At 41.4% G+C, this 18,083-nt stretch overlaps 1 protein-coding gene across 3 annotated transcripts in view; it reads right to left on the bottom strand.

Annotated features, from left to right (window-relative positions):
• Positions 1-225: 225 nt before the first annotated feature.
• RB195_003786 (uncharacterized protein) overlaps positions 226-18,083 on the bottom strand; it is a gene marked incomplete at both ends in the record, with an annotated part of 34,630 nt that continues 16,772 nt past the window's right edge. Inside the window, 19 exons of one of the 3 annotated variants that reach the window (XM_064201583.1) lie at positions 305-309; positions 1,095-1,182; positions 1,291-1,436; positions 1,706-1,914; positions 1,983-2,133; positions 4,030-4,193; positions 7,323-7,497; positions 9,409-9,517; positions 9,601-9,717; positions 10,002-10,128; positions 10,186-10,277; positions 10,333-10,428; positions 10,490-10,549; positions 10,885-11,008; positions 11,064-11,170; positions 11,466-11,534; positions 11,727-11,821; positions 11,914-12,011; positions 15,238-15,440. In XM_064201583.1, the coding sequence (XP_064057466.1) occupies positions 305-309; positions 1,095-1,182; positions 1,291-1,436; positions 1,706-1,914; positions 1,983-2,133; positions 4,030-4,193; positions 7,323-7,497; positions 9,409-9,517; positions 9,601-9,717; positions 10,002-10,128; positions 10,186-10,277; positions 10,333-10,428; positions 10,490-10,549; positions 10,885-11,008; positions 11,064-11,170; positions 11,466-11,534; positions 11,727-11,821; positions 11,914-12,011; positions 15,238-15,440 (2,235 nt within the window). Of the gene's footprint in view, positions 310-1,094; positions 1,183-1,290; positions 1,437-1,705; positions 1,921-1,982; positions 2,134-4,029; positions 4,194-7,322; positions 7,498-9,408; positions 9,518-9,600; positions 9,718-10,001; positions 10,129-10,185; positions 10,278-10,332; positions 10,429-10,489; positions 10,550-10,884; positions 11,009-11,063; positions 11,171-11,465; positions 11,535-11,726; positions 11,822-11,913; positions 12,012-15,237; positions 15,441-18,083 lie in introns of those variants that run through there. The other 2 variants (XM_064201586.1, XM_064201585.1) reach the window with 2 other exon arrangements.

Below are 18,083 nucleotides of genomic sequence, written 5' to 3' on the forward strand. Positions count from 1 at the left end.
TACCAAGAAATATTTTGAAGAACCGATATTTTGATTAAATACAACTAATAATGTGTGTACATGCACGTATTAAGTATCAGACATCTTGCATTTTCTACCTACATACACGACAAGAGATGCGCCAAACAACATCACAACACAAAAGCGAAAGCAACGAATTGCGATAGTTGACCGAGCAGATAGTATGAGATTACTTATTTGGGCAGCAGATCACTGATAGGTGCATCAACCCCGCTTCTCGTCAGCTGCTATTATTGACTGGATATCCTCCCAGCAGTGAGGGAAGCCACCAAATGATGGTGCATCATTCTAAAAGGAGTTACTTAGTTTAAAAAAAAAAACGAACAAAGATTACAATAACACACATGATATAATAGCTATTGGTATTTAGATGAGGTAAGGAGCGTTTTATAACCACCAATTACTTTGGGTACGCATGTGCGCAACCATTTGCTGCGATAAGCATTAAAGAAACTCCAGCATGCAGAGTAAGGACTGTGCGTGTTGTATATAAAACATGTCTTCTATCATTTTTTTTGTGGAAAAGTTAGCAGCAAAGAGAAAGAAGCGTTTTACGAAACAAAATCATTTTTGTTTTATCAAACAAAGATGATTCCTTAATCTACATTTCTTTCGACACAAACGAACTTAGCTAAATAATGGATATGGATGGAATAAGGATGAAGAAAATATCGACATTAATCAATCCTCTTGGGATGCGCCAACGCGTCCGACTTCAATTCGGAAACAGTTGGGATTTATGAACTACCATACAGTGGCTTGGGGGCCAGTCGACATACCAAATCAGTGGTTGTTTCCGAACTTTTCATATATTCCCACCAATATTATTTGCAAATTATGCTGCATGAGTGAGCGTAAATTTCTTCGCTGGAAATGTGCTCCATTAGCTAAAGACTAATTTTAAGTAGACTTTTTATAGTTATTCCTCAACCGGATGGAAGCAAAAAGAAAAAAAAAAGAATTGAAAAGAATGATATAGACAAGATAAGAAGATAAACGGAAGAATTTTTTTAAATAAAATTTTCCTTCTCTCTACCTATAAAAATGCACTAATAAGAACAAATTACAATCACCTACAGTGCAAGTGAGGTCATCAAAAGCTGAGAAAACATTGTCGCTATCGTTCAAGTACTTTTTGATGTCATCGGCGGTCATCAATGCCTGAACGAGAATAGAATTAATTATTTAAGAAAGAGTACTTTGATTCCAATATTTTTCATATCTTTGAGAAAAGAACTTTCAGAACTAATTTATTTCCAGTAAACTCACCGAAGTGAACAAGCTTTTTCCGTCGATTTCGATGTCAATACTCGACAACGACAGATTATGGACATTGGCAAACGGTTGGTCAGCAGAGTTCACAGTTGGCAAAGCGACTCCCGAGTTTACTGAAGCAGGTGTGTATGGAGCTGAACCTGAAAGCACTGCACTTTTGAAAAAGCAAAATAATTTCAGTACTAGTTCTCTGACTCTTTATTGTCTCTGAAAGCCAAAAGAAAAACTCTTTGGAGCTTTCTGAAAACAAGCAAGCATAATCTAATTTTAACACAATGCTCTGCGCTTCCAAATGTCGTCTATTGGATACTGTAACAAAAAATAAATCCCTTTTAGGAAAAAAAAAAACAACACCACGAAGGTTACTATTTATATTTATATGGGAAAAGAAGCAGCAACGACAACACACCAGTAAGCGACGGCGCTTCTACGCTCCCGTGCTGTTGAATTTGGGTTTGATGTGGACTGGTACTATGAATGACGGGTTCCGACGACAGAGAACCGGCTGTTGGTGCAGCACCAACTGAGGCAGGATTTTGTGGCGCAAGCGGTGTTGATGGTGTTCCAGGACCGCCGGTGAAGCGGGCACCTGCTGGTGACGAGACCGCTTTGATTGGGCTGAAACTAGAACATCAATTCAGGAATGTAGTGAGGATGGCCTAGATGAACAAGTGATATGAGTTTACCTTTGACTGGCAGCAAAAGGACTCATCATAGATGGAGCAGTTCCAATTGGAGCTGAGCTAGGCGGTGGAGGAAACGGTGACATCACCGACGGTGGTGCGACCGTCGCTGAAAAGGGCTCGCTCTTGATTCTCTTGATTGGATGGGCGGGACCTGGAATGTGATGGGATTGAAACTCTTCATTCTTGCAGCAGAAGTGCAAATTGTTACTTACTCGAGAAAGTAAAGTAATTTAGCAACTACATGATGCCAGTTTTTTTTTTAAGAAGAAGACAATCACAAAATCACAACGGTCATGGGTTCACTTCCCGTCCATCTTATGTATGGTAATTTTGATTTAATTATGGCTTCTTAATAAAATAAACATTCCGAAGCGCAAACCGCAAGACGTTCGTCAATGTGTGCTATTAAACTATAATTTCTTTTCCATGATCATACAACCAGAACATAAAACACTGTATTTTTTTACTTTGGACAAAAAACGCTCATGACTTATTCCTCAGCCTAATACGTCACACCTTGACTCTCCTAAAAAATGTAGGTATTCCGCCTGGACTTCTTCGCTTTCTGCGTTTCTCAAGCTCCTTCATACCCTAGAAGCGTCTCTGGATGCAGCCCTCAACGCACGAATATGTGTGTAATCCCATCGACTGGATGTTGATGTCAAACCCGAGTGTCTAGCTAGCTTAATGCGCTCTGTGCGCCGTCTGTTATGCTTTTCTACATGTGTTCTCTTCTCTACTAGTAGTGAAAACATGTTTGGATGACTACTAAAGGAGAGCTCGAAGATATCTTAGTCTAGCCAACATGAAAATAAAGCTAATGTGAAAGAAACACTTTCAAATAATAGAGGCCAGCTTTTTTCGACAAACACCTGTTTCTTTTTTACTAAAAAAAAATTAGGTAGATTTCGCTGTTAGAAATCCACTGCAGACTTACAGGCCACCATCTTTAATAAGCGGCATATCACGAAATTGACGATTTTTGGCACTTCTGAAGGAAATGTAGGATTGTAGAATATAAGAGTGGGCATTTTCATGATCAGTTTCCCTTTATCGTCGTGAAAAACTCGTTCTTCTATGGACACCTGATGACGCACCACCTTTTTACACGCGCTACGTATGCAAGCGAGCGGAAGATTATCAAGGAGGTCTTTGGCGTTATAGGAGGAAAATTTGTAGAGGAAAGCCGTATCTCACGTCATTTTTCACGACAATTGGAGGGAACTGGACGCGAGCACGTTCATACCCATAATCTATGCCTCTAACTTGTTATCGTTTAGAGATCCAAACATCGTCAATCTCGTGGTATGCTGCCTTCAATGAAGCCTATCTTTCAGAGAGCTCTCAACTCATTTATTTCTTCTTCGAAAAAGCGCGACTTATTAGCTGAAATAATAAATAACAATATTTTGAAAGCCACAGCTTTTTTCATCGCAGTAGTGCATGAGAACAGAGAGACAAGTGTTGATTTCTTTTTTGTTAATGAAACGATAAATGAACACAACTAGCGTGATCTTGTTTTACACTGAGCAACTGCAAAGATCTAGGAAGTGTGGTTGTTTTCGAGATCTTTACACAGCTAAAAAATTGAAAATGCTACTGAGAGAGGCTTGCGAAGAAGTTGGGAAGACAACAAATAAGTAGAAAGAACTGAAAAAAAAAGATTTGAAAATTTTTGAGTTAGTGCTGAGTTCCATAAAATCGGTAAGCCGGTTAGATCTCCAAAAAAAAACAGTAAATCTACTGAAGCGGTCTACATGCACTCTCTACTTTTCTGTGGCAAGCTGAAATAATAATAGATTATTTTATGCGATACAGTTCCTCGACATCTTGCCACAGACAAATCCATACCACATCGTAAACAATCAGTTATGGAAAGCGAGCAATCGCACGGCCACAGTCTTTAACTTGGTGGCCGCAACGTAGCAAAGGGCAAGCTATACTTTTTCTCCACCTGATGCGTGCAGAACACTGCTCGAGTCCAGCTAAGACTACGCTTCAGAACCAGCATCATTCTTCTACCGAAGAAAACAAGAAACACTCTCACCGTTCTCGTCATTCTGCCGTTTCCGACCACTGAGTTCCTGCTCAACTGGCCGGTATTCGCCGTTTGGTTCGAGCAGCATTTCTGCAGCCTGATTCCCTGTCGTCTCGCGTAGCATTTTTCCCACGAAATAGTCAAGATCAATTTCGTTAAGTTGGAAAATCGTCCTAAAAATAAAACGGTCTGCTAAATATAGGAGATTTGAAGGGAAATGAAGGAACGTATAGCTATAGCAATACTTGACAACATGGATTAACACAATCGGAATCGGTTACAATTAGCAAGAAACAAGTCCCTTTTTTATTAGGCAATAACTTGCTTCCGCAGGGTGTGATACAAGGTCTCTATTTATTTCTACTACATCTAATATTGCAGATACAACTACTCACCACACCAAAATTCGAGCGATTTCGAGCTTCACCTTGTGGAACATTTTTAAAATTAATTGTGGAAAATATCTCAAGCTAGCTGCTTCAGCATTAATCTACCGAATTTGGAGAAGGCGAGTTCTTAAACAAATGCCGTTAGCTTTGATAAAGAAATCTGTATTTACCAAATTAAGGATGAAAAGGATAAAGTTACTGGCGCATCAATCCGCTTGGGATGCGCCCCCACGTTCACTTCAATTCAGAATCGTTTGAGGTTTTGGAACGCGTGTTGGCCTATACAATGACTTGCGGGGGCCAGCCGGTGATCACGTTAGTGTTTTTATCCTCCCAGACAAATCTGGTACCAATTTATCGATCCCGGAGGGACTAGAGCGGTTTCGAACAATCGACCGTGTAGCTACAACGGACCTCTAACCGACTGCGCCACACCCGCTCATATTTACCAAATTAATTATTGTATATTTACTAATTAACTAGCCATTTTCATTGGCCCCTTATAATGTTTGGAATCTAAAAAGAATAAGTCCAAAATGTTAGAAACTTAAAGGCTTAGTGAATCTTCTTTAGAAAACATTGAAATCGTTCCTCTTTCGGAAAGTAGGGAATTGGAATACGGTTACTAAGAAGAACTTGGCAAAGTTTGAATTCTCATCTTCTCTTGCGCGTATTTGAGGCAAATTCTTGAGCAACAGTACAAGAGGAACTTTCGGGGAAAATCCCTGAACATTCGACTTGGATGTTTTTTTTTGCTAATCTCCGTGCTTCAAAATGTGTCTCGTTTAAAATGTATCGTCTGCAAGAAACTTGCATATGTTTTCATTCAATCTTTTTTACTGCTCAACATTTCTCCTTTTCCTACCTATATCATGAGCCAAAAACTGAATTAGAAAAATGAGGTGAAATATACAATAGAAAAGCGGACAGATAGTGTAAAGCGTCGCACACACATAACTACATGGAATAGAATATCTTGCGCTTCACCCCACAGTAGAAAAGCTGCATAGAAAGACATTCTAATGGATTTATGATGGAATCTCATTGTTAAAAAGTAATGATTGGAAAATAGTTGGATTACAAATTCAATATGAATATGAAGGTACGACAAGGATGAACAACGAATATTCGAAAGCGAACGAAAAGTTGTGCAGTTTTTCTCCATTTGCCATAGTTCAGATCAATAATTGAAGTTTTTTTGCATGTGTATTCCAAAGACTCCAGACACTTGTTCGATCTCTTTTTTTTAAACCTCCTGAAGAACTGAATCACGTAATCCACAAGACTTATTTTCGGACAGCCGGACATTACTCGTGTTTCAGAATCAAAAATACAACCGCATTTTCCGTAATTCTTCGTGCACGACAAGAGTGCCGAAAAAAGTGCTCTTAATTTGCAATAACTACGATAATCCATTGTCATCATAAATGGTCTTTATTGCGAACGTCAGTTCCGCGTAAGGAAGAGATCGGTATATCCAGAACTTTACGGATTTAACGAAGTGGAGCTCGATTTAAAGCAGCATACCACGAAATTGAGATACCTGGGATCGCTATCATAACAGATATGAGATAGGAGTGCGCTTCACCAGTACGAGCGCGTTACGCTCCAGTGCCCTTAACTATCCAAAAAACGGCCAACGGATTCCCCTGCGAAGCATCTTATAACGCGCCGCGTCTGCCAGGAAAGAAGGGGGAAACGGCGTCAACAGCCTACTTGGTTTCGCTCGCTTGCAAACGCAGTACGTGCCCTCGCAAATGTGGCACGTTATTAAGTGCCTCGTATGGGGAACCGGTGCAACATAGCCGTTTCCTATGTAATAAAAGCTTCATCTTACAAGAACGCTACCAACGCAACCTATTATAATCGCCCATGGGTATGGAAATTTTGCTGACGGAACTTCTCACTAGGCGTGGTTGAGTAAAAGTGAATTCCAAGTCATTCGAGATGCAGACTATTCGGAAAACGTCAATATTCAGAAATATGTACAAGATGTTCGGAGTCAACTCTTCAAAGATGCAAAATTCCACAAGTCTCTGAATAACCATATATGTAGTGAGTAGAGTCGGGTCAAAACTACGTGAAGCACCGAGCAGTTGCATAATCGGCTGCACCCGAAGCGGCGCGGTGGAGATGGAGGTTGGCATCGAGGTGGGACCATCGCGAAATGCAGCAATGTGCAGTGGGGTGTCGTCGTGACTTTACTATACGTAGCAATCTGGACTCTATGCAACTAAACGAGTCCAATTTTGAGTAGTTCAAATTTGGACTGAAAAAAAATACCAAAGAAAACTACTTATTATTGCACTTGTTCAAAATGCCAATCATTCGGGAGAGATTTGGAACCGAATTCTTCGGTGATTAGGAATTATGACTATTCAAAAAAGAGCGGTCTCTCTGCATTCGTCCCGATAATGCTAACACATTTAAAAACAAGAGGAAAGTGATGATGGTTTGGTGGGCAAAGCAAGGCAAAGTTGGAGAAATTGCAAGAAAAAAGCGACGAGGGCAAGTAAAATTACCATCGCCATAATTACTCATAATTAATGAATTCAAACACCATATTGATTAGGTGAAGAAAAGAGTACATACAATGCTGGAGGAACACCATAGGTAACGAAATTATAGGTAGAAAATTACCTGTTAGAAATGTACTTTAATGCTATAGAATTTCGTATCTCGTCCATGAGTGCATATTTTTTTGTAGTTTATTTATACCATAATTTTTCTCGTAAACAAAGCTCTCCAAAATGAGAAAATCGTCACTTGTTGACATTTTGTTTGAAGTTAGAGGAGCGTTGACAATAAGCACGAGCAGAGAGCTCTGACTTCTGAGTTCACTTGAAACTGGACTGCTTTGAGAGCCCATATTCCCCAGCATCTGCGGAATGAGAAATTGAGTGGGTAACTTACTTGCAAAGGTGGCACTCGTACAGTGAGTTCTCATTTTGCTGCATTATGAAAGGCTCCAGATCGAAACACGCAGCATGAACACATCGTGATGATCGTGCTGGGATTGACATTCTACGATGAGTGACGTCACACACCAGGGGAACACGCAATCCAGTTGGCGGGGTGAGTTTAAGCACTAAAAGATTAGGTTATTATTCCATTAACCGAGGTGATGAGGGCGCCGAAATTGTGGCTCTTAGCATTACGGAAGGCAATGCTGTTTACATATAGTTGTTTTTTTCATGATCGAAAATTGTGAGGCCTATCACAGACGTATGAGATACCATTCAAATTGTTGGACACACGTTGAAATGAAGTAACTAAATGATTCTACACATGCAGTTTGCTGCAGTAACGCTAATAACAATGAAGCATACGAGTTCACCTATTTATGATGTACGGTATTGTTTCTAAGAATTCGAATCAGTAAGTGACTCGAAAGACAATGACAGGTAGCTGACAAACGCTCCTACACAGATTTCCCACACTTTTTTTTTAACTTGCTCTATTCTCGATTCTGAAGTAACTTTTACTAAATATGTGGAACTGGTATTAAGGATCATTGCCGACGGAAGTAATACTCATTAATAAGACAAGTGTTCCAGCAACACAACAAGAAAACCTGTCCTTAACAATCTGATCAACCGTTTTACTGCGGAGAACAGAATTGAAGAAAAAGAATTAAGAAGAAACTATATTTAATGCAGAAAAGCAATTTGTGATTCCACAAAATCAGTGCTATTAAGACTAATAAACGAACTTAACACATTGACAGAAACGTTGATTTCTTAGTGGGGAGAAGACGGAAAATTAACGATACATATAGTCGGGTCAAAGCGACATGAAGCACGCGCTCGAAACGGCGCAGCGGGGACAGCAGTTGCAACCGAGTTGGGACCGTCGCAAACTGTAGCGATGGGTGGCGCCAGCAAGGATTTCACCACGCTCCTTGCCTGCTACTCTTCATCGAAGCGCCTCGAGAAGCCGCGTACGCAATTGCGTACGTGCTCCATGTCGTTTTGAAGCTATTATATATTGTTGGAATGAACTACCAGTCAACAACTCTAAGAGAGTGGGCGACCTCTACTGTGATTACAGGAAACACGTTCTCTTTTCGGATCTTTTATTCTCCATTCAAGACAACACTTATGTTGACGTCTGCAAAAATTTGAGGATTCCGAGAACAGTTACTTTAAAGGCATAACGCCACGAGTCTGCGGTGGTACGGATTTCCGGTGGAGTATTCGTATACGGGATCGTAGATTACTGAGAGAAGGGTGATTCCGTCCATTTCTTCCTAATTGCCGTGGAAAACGGCGCGGAAGATACGGCTTCGAGCGTTCCGGCGCACTATTTCCCACAAGGAGTTCGATTGGAGCGCGCCAGCCTTGTGCTTGCGCACATCTTCCGGGCCGTTTTTTTACGTTAATTAGGAAGAAATGGACTGAATCACCCCCATCTCCATAATCTACTGTGCCGTATACGAATACTCCACCTGAAATCCGCACCACCTCAGATTCGTGGTATGCTGTCTTTAATGCATGCAAAAGAAAAGACAAAAAGTCCTGCAATCCTTAGAATTTTGTGGGATCTTCTTTGAGCGGAAGTTGAAATTTCGAGGAAAAAACAATCTCAACCGAGAGCCTAAGGTAAAAACCTGATTCTTTCTCTCAGCTATTCAAAGTTTTCCTTAGCAAAGCCGGTAAGTCACTCTTTGTTATGTACAACGCACTTCGTACCATCCACATCAAATACTAAAGCCTCAAATCAACATTCTTTACATTTTTAGAGAAAAAGTGCGGCGGTGGTTAGAACTGAGTCTGACTCAACGAACTGCATCGTCTCAGTAATTTTCAGCTCATCGCTCATAGAATCGCTGTGATGCACGCGTAGCGACCTCATAGAGCATGCGTGTTTTCTCCTTTTGTCTTCGTTATGAACAACGTACTTCATACCAACCACGTTCAGCGGACTGATCGTCCACACTTGATTAAGTGCAACCACTGTATTAATCTTGGTTCAGAATATTTAAGGAAAAATCACTCACTTTTTTCCCGACACATCTCCATGGTGCAACACTGCGTGCGGTTGAAAATGTCCTGGGTGATTTTGGCAAGAGGTTGCCGAACAACAAGTTGCATAATGAATGAGTGCGACTGTAAATGAAGTATATCGGAAAAATGAAATGAGAAATCGGAAGGAATGTGAATAGACTACAAAAATAAATTATGCTACTCACACATACACACTGGTTCACGGTGAACTCGATCGTGTTCGGACCGGAGATAACCACCTGCTTGATAAATAGTGATCGGCCGAGATCAGGTATTGGTACTATTTGACCGTTGATCAGCACCTAAACATTTGACAATGAAAATTATTGATAAAAGTGTGTTTGTGAGACCCAGAACAATATATCTTCATTTCTTATCATCTTATGGGATAATTACAGTAGTCTCTAAGCAGACCATTTTAAAGTTTTTGCAGACAACCAAATCTAAAAAAACCTGCATAAAACGAAATGTGAGCAAATAAAGGACAACCACGAGACCTTTTCGATTAAAAACAAGCTCACTGTGCAAAGAAACGAACTCATATAATTCTTGAAGGAGAAATAGTGGCAAATTCCTTTAAAATAACCTGTATGCTACACTCGGGCAGCGTGCCAGGCACGGATTGCCCATTTGAAGCTTGCTTAGGAGGCCACTGGGTAGTCATTTTCTTGTCATCCTTATGAAAGCTTTTCAGTTGAATATCAATGAATGGTCTAAACGATGAACGAGAAACTCGAGCACTTCGTAAGCGAAAACGACCGGACACTCACGACTGCAGTTGTTGCATGATTTCAGGTCGGAGGTTGAAAGTGAAAGTGTGGTGATTCATGTTGTGTTCAAGACCGAATGGCCGCAAAATCACCTGAAAATCATTGCTTGTTTCGTAAGAAATTCAGCACCAAAGCCGTGGGGCCTACTTCTTTCGGAACAATCACTGGCGGAACGCCATCGGAAATATACGGGACGTTGTATCTCCCGTCCGGTGGTGCGTTGGGATTTGGATAGGAAATTACCTAAAGCGATTTGTGCACAAGTGGTATTTAGTGAAACGAGATCAAGGATGAAAATACCGACCTGTTGATGCTGGGCTTGCTGTTGCACTTGCCCGTAGAGAACAGGTGCGCCGGCGCGATACTGAAATTTTTTCCAATCGTCCAACAGATCAAAAGCTAGTTTTCGGGACGTGGCCACAATTCTCGCCTTGTTGGATTTTGCAGTTTGAGATTTTTAAAAGAGGTCCGGAAGAAGCTGCTCAAAATAAGGAGAGGAACTGTCTAGCTGGCCTGTTTTCGGCTGTAGCAAACTATTAGAATCATTGCATCTCTTCCAAAAGGAAAGCAGGAGGAGGAGGAGGGGTGGGTTCTACTGGAACACTTCTCTGCGGTGGCCGTTATTTCTCCTGTGGCCCAAACTCTTTGCCCTCTAGGAGGAAATAAAATCAGAACAAGTTTTTTTTTCTGTCGACTGACCATTTGAGGATATCCTGGAGACGTCATCACGCCACTAGGTCTACCGTTCGTTGGCATCGGGTACGAGGGTGACGTCATTGCACCTTGCGGGTAGCGCATCAGCGGCTGCGCTTGACCAGGAACGCTGCAAGGAGAAAGAATTGCCTACATGTTGCAACAGTTTCAAGTCTTCGGCTCACTTGTTTACACCCATCGGAACGCCTTGATACATAGGGTCAAACGGTTGGCCAGGCTGTTGCGGCATGGGCACACTCGGACCTCGCCGAGACCTCGCGTGAGCTTGGACCTGAAAAAAATGGATCAAGAACAAGAATTAGCCACCTATCTCGAAAAGGAGACACACACCGACACTCTTTCGGCAAAAAACTTCATGTGATGTGATGCGTAATTAATTTTATGATAGAGATTTGGGAGTGAGATCACACGATGACGAAGCTTAAAGAAGTGGACAAAAGGGGACGAGCCTATATCTGTGAGCAATATGAAAGGACGGTAGGAGGGTACAACTGTTTCTCAGCGCTTATAAAACGGTTATAAGTTGTAAGCCTGAAGACAATAAATCGAGTTATACTGTAACTCACCTGCTGCATTTGTTGTTGTTGATGCATCATTATCATTCTTTGTTGTTGTTGGTTGTAATTGATTGCATTCTGAAAAAGTAATAATTGGATTTAAATCTAATTTATCAAACAGCAAATGTATAGGTAAGCTGCAATGAAAATTCGTGAAAAACGGAAAAACAAAAAGAAGTGTCAAACTAGCACTTGGTAAAGAACACTTCTGAAACCGCACAAATGTGTTTTGTGTAGATTCCGTAATGAAACATTAGACATGACGTCTACCTGGTCGTAGACTCCCACATTCTGGTCCGAAACCGATGGGTACTGCTGCGGGCGAGCGCCCGCCGGATCCATTGGGTACGGTGATGGTTGCATTCCTTAACACAAATAGTAGAAATAACACAGTGGTATCAAGAGAGTGATTCATTTGAAAACATTTTTATTTTTAGACGAGTATTTTTAGACATACCATAACCAGGTAGAGTCTGGATCATGGCAGAAGGTGCCGGGCCGGGAGGATACGATGGACTTTGTAGCATCGGCCCAGCCGACGGCCACATTTGACCACTGAAATAATTTCGTGTTAGATTAGAGAATGTAGGGAGATTTCAGGAAGAAAAACTCAAGACCATTAGATTATACAACTTTGCTGTGAATCTCTACAGAATGATATCAGAAACTACTACGTAGCGTCGGGACTGAAGTCTTTCACTTAACAGAAATTAGAGCCTTTCTCGTGTTATATGGACAGCAGAAAATTACGCGGAGTGGATGCTAAAACGAATATAGTCGGAAGTCATTTCAACAACGGCTCGTTTTGGAGCAGGAGAAGAGTGCTGATAAGTAAAAGGAAGCTAGAAACGACGGTGATGACCCAAGTATACCACTCGATATTATCTGCTCGGTATCTGCTGAATGATTATGAGTGAAAAGACATCTTCAGTAATGTGCAACTGCAGCAAAAGGAATCTGTCATTTCAAGTAGAGTGCTGAAAAGCTCGAGAAGAAACTCCTTTCTTTGGGATCATTATTGAAGTCATTATTATTGGGGTCAAATATTGCTACATCATCTAAAAAAAAAATAAAATTATGTCACAGTATCCCCTAAAAGACCGGAGCAAAAGTGAAACAGAATCTGGAAACTCTTATACATCAGTGAGGGAAGGAATGACACAAAAGCCCAAGTTTGTTTCGAACTAGATGATTATAGTGCTTAGGTGGGGACAAACCAAAAAAAAATCGGCCACATGGAAAAAGCATGTTAATATAGGAAATAGAATTGAAAAAACCGCTAGAAACGCACGAAAATTGATGAAAGAGAAGAACCGGGGATTTTTGTTTGGGTGAGTTTGAGAGTGAGAAGGTACAAACACCTCTCCAGATGTGACTAGTACTATGGTCCACGATACTGTGCATGACCCATCCACTTGATACTTGTTGCGTTAGGGTGCAAGAGTACGTTAATCACCAGCAGAAGACGCTACATTCAGAGCATATTCAGAACAACCATTACCACAGCGGAACTAGCTACGACAGGTTGTTCTTTTACACAGGTATTCGCCAAAAAAACACCAAAAACAACGAAATATGAGCAAAATTATTATAGCTGAAACTACATATAAGTGTAGAGCTACGCGCGCTTGGTTTACTAGAACAGATATTCGAAAGCTATATGGAGAAAGTCTAATTTGCAGAGCCTAGAATCAGACACCTGAATATTACAGTTAATGAGACAGCAATTGAAAATGAAAGAAATTGTAAGATCGGAATTTACGGGATGCACATCCAGTAATGTCCGGTGCACACAGTGGCGCAGAAAATTCTTTTCTAACAAATAATAAGTCAGATAAGGACGGTTTCTCGCATAAACATACACAATAACGCAAAACATAAATTCACGTAATTACTTAGGTACAAATCCACAAGTAGGTAGGCTTACAGGAATAACAAATACAAATGCTGTAAACATATGAATATATATATATGTATATACAACTGAAAAATATTTGAAGAGAGCTGGTGGAAAGGTATGTAACTGGTAGATAGTATCATGAAGTATGTGATTGGGAAATGTATATAAATTCGCTGCAAGGTTCAGGATAACCATATGAAATGAATTGCCTCCTTCAGAAAATTCAAGTGAGTTCAGAGAGACTAAGCAGCTAAACGAAAAAAAAATGTAGCGAAAAAAACAAGGACATCATTTGAAATGGGATTCATTATATTTTGCCACTCACCAGTTTTTAGAGTTTTCTCTATACAACTTGGAGAAGGACGAAAAAAAAGACACCATAGCACAAGTGATACCACGGGGCCTCTAAGGAAATTCCGTCCAATTTTTGCTTATTTGAAGTGCCAAACTTACAGAGAAGAGATACGACAGTATTTTTAGCGTCACTTTTGCACAGTTAAATGCGGGTGCGGGTTTTCTCAGAGTCGTCTGGAACCTTGAAAAAAGGGTGTAATATGACGTCCTGATTATGAATATTAATATTATTTCCGATCCAGTATTACTGTTCCATCTTGGTACTTTTAAAATCATCTGTCAGACTTGAGGAATGGCCAAACACTAGGGATTTCTTTCGCAGTAGTCTCATACCACCTGGTAGTCGCTGCTTCATGTGTTCTCGCCTGGCGTCACTTCTAAAAGAAGCTGAGAAGTCTCAACACCATAACCTGTACTGAGTCTATCCCGGCTCTCCAAACAAGTTCCAGCACAAGACAAAAGTGATTTTTTGTGATCAGCAATTCAAATAACTCCACCACGCAGAGTGTGTGTGCAGAAAAAGGTGTTGGAGACTGAAGGAGTGGTGCCCTCGTGCTGATCTGCAGCTGGCATGGCATTCCTTACAACACCTCACCAACCTTCGTTCCAGCAAAGCGATCTCTAATACATATTGGTTAAAAATGAAAGCGAAGGAATAAACTGCACTGTGCACTCATCTGTTTCAACAGAGTCGCGCCGCGAACACAACCCACTATCGTCTAAACAAAATGATATTAATGAGAAACTGCACGCCAGAGCATATGCTGCCATCGCTGCTTTAATTTAAACGAACGTAATGAAAAAAATCGTCATTAACTAAAAATGCACTAGAAAGCAAACGAAACAGCTGATAAAGCGTACACATCCAACAACATATGGCTTTCTCTGACTGAATTCATGGAATGGCCGGGAAGAAGTTTTCAATTAACTCGAGGTAGGAAGATCAAAGCAGTAATTAGAATAATAAGTGATTAGAGGAGCGCCTCCATCAGTAGATGGGTTCACGCAGTGCGGTGGCTCACGAAGAATCAGCATGCAGATAATTTCCAGAAATCGAAAAGGAAAAGATAGTGATGGGCATTGGTGAGAGGGCGGGATACATTATCGCCGTGCGTGACCCTCCAGTGGTGTATCCGAGAGAGTACTAGCGCGGCGGATGGCCGAGAGACACATCGACGGGTCGCGACGACGCTGGAAACGAGGAGAGAGCGGAGAGTGGGCAGGGTAAGGAGGAGCCGCCCTCCACTCTCTACCTCTTCTCCCTCGTCCGGAACAATTGATTCCGACGATAGAATATGGTTGCCGCTTCAAGTGAGGAACGAGAAGGCGTGAAGGCAGCCGGCGGGAGCAGCAGCAACGGCTCAGGTCGCTGACGTCACCACTACTGGGGCGGTGACGTCGAATTGTAGGGCAAGAGGCGACGGTGTAGATGATGTGGGCGCGTAAACGGCGACATATTGTGCGTGGTGCCACCTTCCCGGGGAGAGAGTCACCTTGCTCATTTTTAAACCATTTCCGCTTAAGAACCTATTTATATTTTCCGCAGCAGGCAACACTAGGAGGAGAAGAGAAAACGATGCTTCACGTGTTACCAAATAAAATAATGCTGCCGTGACTACCGGGTTGATTTGATCTTCAGAAAGTTTCGGGAAAGCAGTTGACGACGGTGAGGTTAAATTACGCAGAACAAAATCGTCGTACGACGAGTCAAAACAAACGTAAAAATGCATCTGCAAGAGCATAGAAAAAGCGTGAGTAGAACTTTCTGCTTACCTTTCGTATCTCAGAGCAAACGAATCTAGATAGGTTCACATTTATGGGGACAATAGCTGGTTTTGAGTTCCTATACCGTACTATCAAAAGAATCGCTACGCATAAGCCCAAGAGAAATCCATTCGCACTTTATATGGGAAGGCGATAATATCCAAACGCTATATTCATCTCGTAAAATCTTTTTAGTCTCCCTTAAAATGTGGATGAGGACTTTAAATACCGAAAGGAGCATACTTTAAATATATAGAAAAGGGAATTATTTACAATTTTAAGGCCTCAAATGCGTATGACATCATCGCTAGAATATATGAGAACAGAGTGTACATGTCTATAGTGGAGAGTATGGAGGATCCAATTCAGCGCTGCCGCCGCCAGTGGCTGACGTAGTAGCTGGTTTCTGGTGGCAAGCGAAAGCAGTTCTTTCCAGCCTCACATACATACAGCAATAACACTCACGCTTCCCTCTTAAAATGCATATGATCGAGTATTGATTCAGGTAGCGATTAGCTTCTTCAAAACAGACCCATGAGTAAAGGAGAAGGAGGATGAAGAATTTGGAACTACCTCTGAATGTCCTCTTTACAAGAAAAAAGATACGAAAATAGCTACGAAGAAATATGTAACTATTACATGACTTTCGACTTCCCTGATACCTGCTCTGCTCCACAAGAGCGGCTATATGCTGATTCCGTGATTGCCATGTGACAGTTAATAACCAATACTGCACAAATTTTTACAAAGGTATATGTAGAGCAAACAGGCTTGCTTTGCAAAGCAGAGAACTAAGACGTCAACAGGAGATATCGAATAGGCGGGGACGACTAGCAGCTAGTAGTAGAAAACAGTAAACACGCACACAGACGGAGCGAGAAATATTTCTTTTTCTGTGACTGGTCTGTACCATTTCCGCCGCTCACACTAACGACAGAACTGACATTACAAGTGAGGACAACTAAGAAGCATGTTTCAACCTACAAAAATCGTCGTCCCACCCCCAAGGAAATAGTGATCTTCGCGGCTGCATTGCTCATCTGGAACACAAGAAACAGAAACATACTGAAGCGACATACGTGTATGTTCTTTTTGTTTCTGTTTTCAGAGAATGAGTACTAGTAGCAGCACTCCCTAAATATATAAACATTTGTGGGAGGCAGACTGTAGAACTGTTAAAGGCATCACCCCACGAATCTGAGGTGGTACGGATTTCAGGTGGAGTATTCGTATACGGGATCGTGGATTATGGAGAGGGGGTGATTCCGTCCATTTCTTCCTAATTGCCGTAAAAACGGCCCGGAACATGCGGCGTGTGCACACGGCTGGCGCGCTCCAATCGGACTCGTAGAAAATAGTGCGTCGGAACGCTCGAAGCCGTATCTTCCGGGCCGTTTTTTACGGCAGTTAGGAAGAAATGGACGGAATCATCCCCTCTCCTTAAACTACGATCCCGTATACGAATACTGCATCTGAAATCCGTACCTCCTCAGATTCGTGAGGGCTGATGCCTATAATTACGTCAGTGCTTGTAGTTCTTTAGAACAATCCACAATTAACCAAGAAGAAAAAAACATGAGAATGAACACAAACAAAGTGCCGAAAATCACAGTCCAAATGGATCATAATTCGAAAACGGAGTGGTTTTGAACTTATGCTCGGAATTAAGTTCAAAATTCCCGCAATTTTATTGTCGCCGCCTGCATGAAGTTCCGGGGACTCCGGATTCCAGCGTGTGTTCGACAAAACGTAAGGTTCCTTACCGCTACATCCCACGATGTTAGTGACTCAATTGCATATAGTCTTTTTCAAACTAAAAGCAAACAAAACAACCGTCCGTTTACTCTTTTACTATTTCTTTAACAAGCACTTTATCTTTGAGCAAATTGGACCCTGTTACATTGCGTTACATTGTTACTGTTATATTGCGTGAGCAAAATTTTAGGGTTGAAAACAATTCTATAAATATAGTAATGTTAACAGGAGATAGTCAACAAAACTCCGCACGGATATTGTTTTAAGAGCAAGTACTTCTAAAACACATTCTTAAACAAGTTTTTATTTCTTTCGAAAAAGAACATGTGAGAATGAAGTAAAGGAAAGCCTGTGTGTCTGTCGTGCTGAGCTAAGGAGATATATTTTAGAAACAAAGCTACGTAGCCGGCATGTGGGGTCAAAAATACTCCTTGGATCGAGCAACTATCATTTTCCACTCATGTAGGACCAATTTCATCATCGGTCCCGTAGAATAACCTTTGACCTTTTTACCAGCAATTTATTTATCGTAGTCAAAAAGACATCTTACTGTACAGATTTCGTGAAATCAGCAGGGAGGTAAATACTGCAGAGGGTGATCCGAGCAGCTTTCTGAACTCAAATCTACCATGTTCTCGTCATGCCTGTTTCCACCTTTCATGAGCTTCCTACAAACGAAGCCGTGGCGCAACTACTGGTTACCAACCCAGCTGTCTCACTGTTTTTGGGCAGAGTCAGCAGTGCTCAGTGCGCACGCGAACAACGATAATAAGGTTGTTTTCACGGGGCGCAGAGAGTGCTTAGGGAAAAGAGATGACAGGCGGATAGCTGTGACGACGTGAACGTTAACGACA

The sequence above is a fragment of the Necator americanus genome, chromosome IV (genome assembly GCF_031761385.1).
Source record: "Necator americanus strain Aroian chromosome IV, whole genome shotgun sequence".
In the NCBI taxonomy this organism is placed as follows: domain Eukaryota; kingdom Metazoa; phylum Nematoda; class Chromadorea; order Rhabditida; family Ancylostomatidae; genus Necator; species Necator americanus.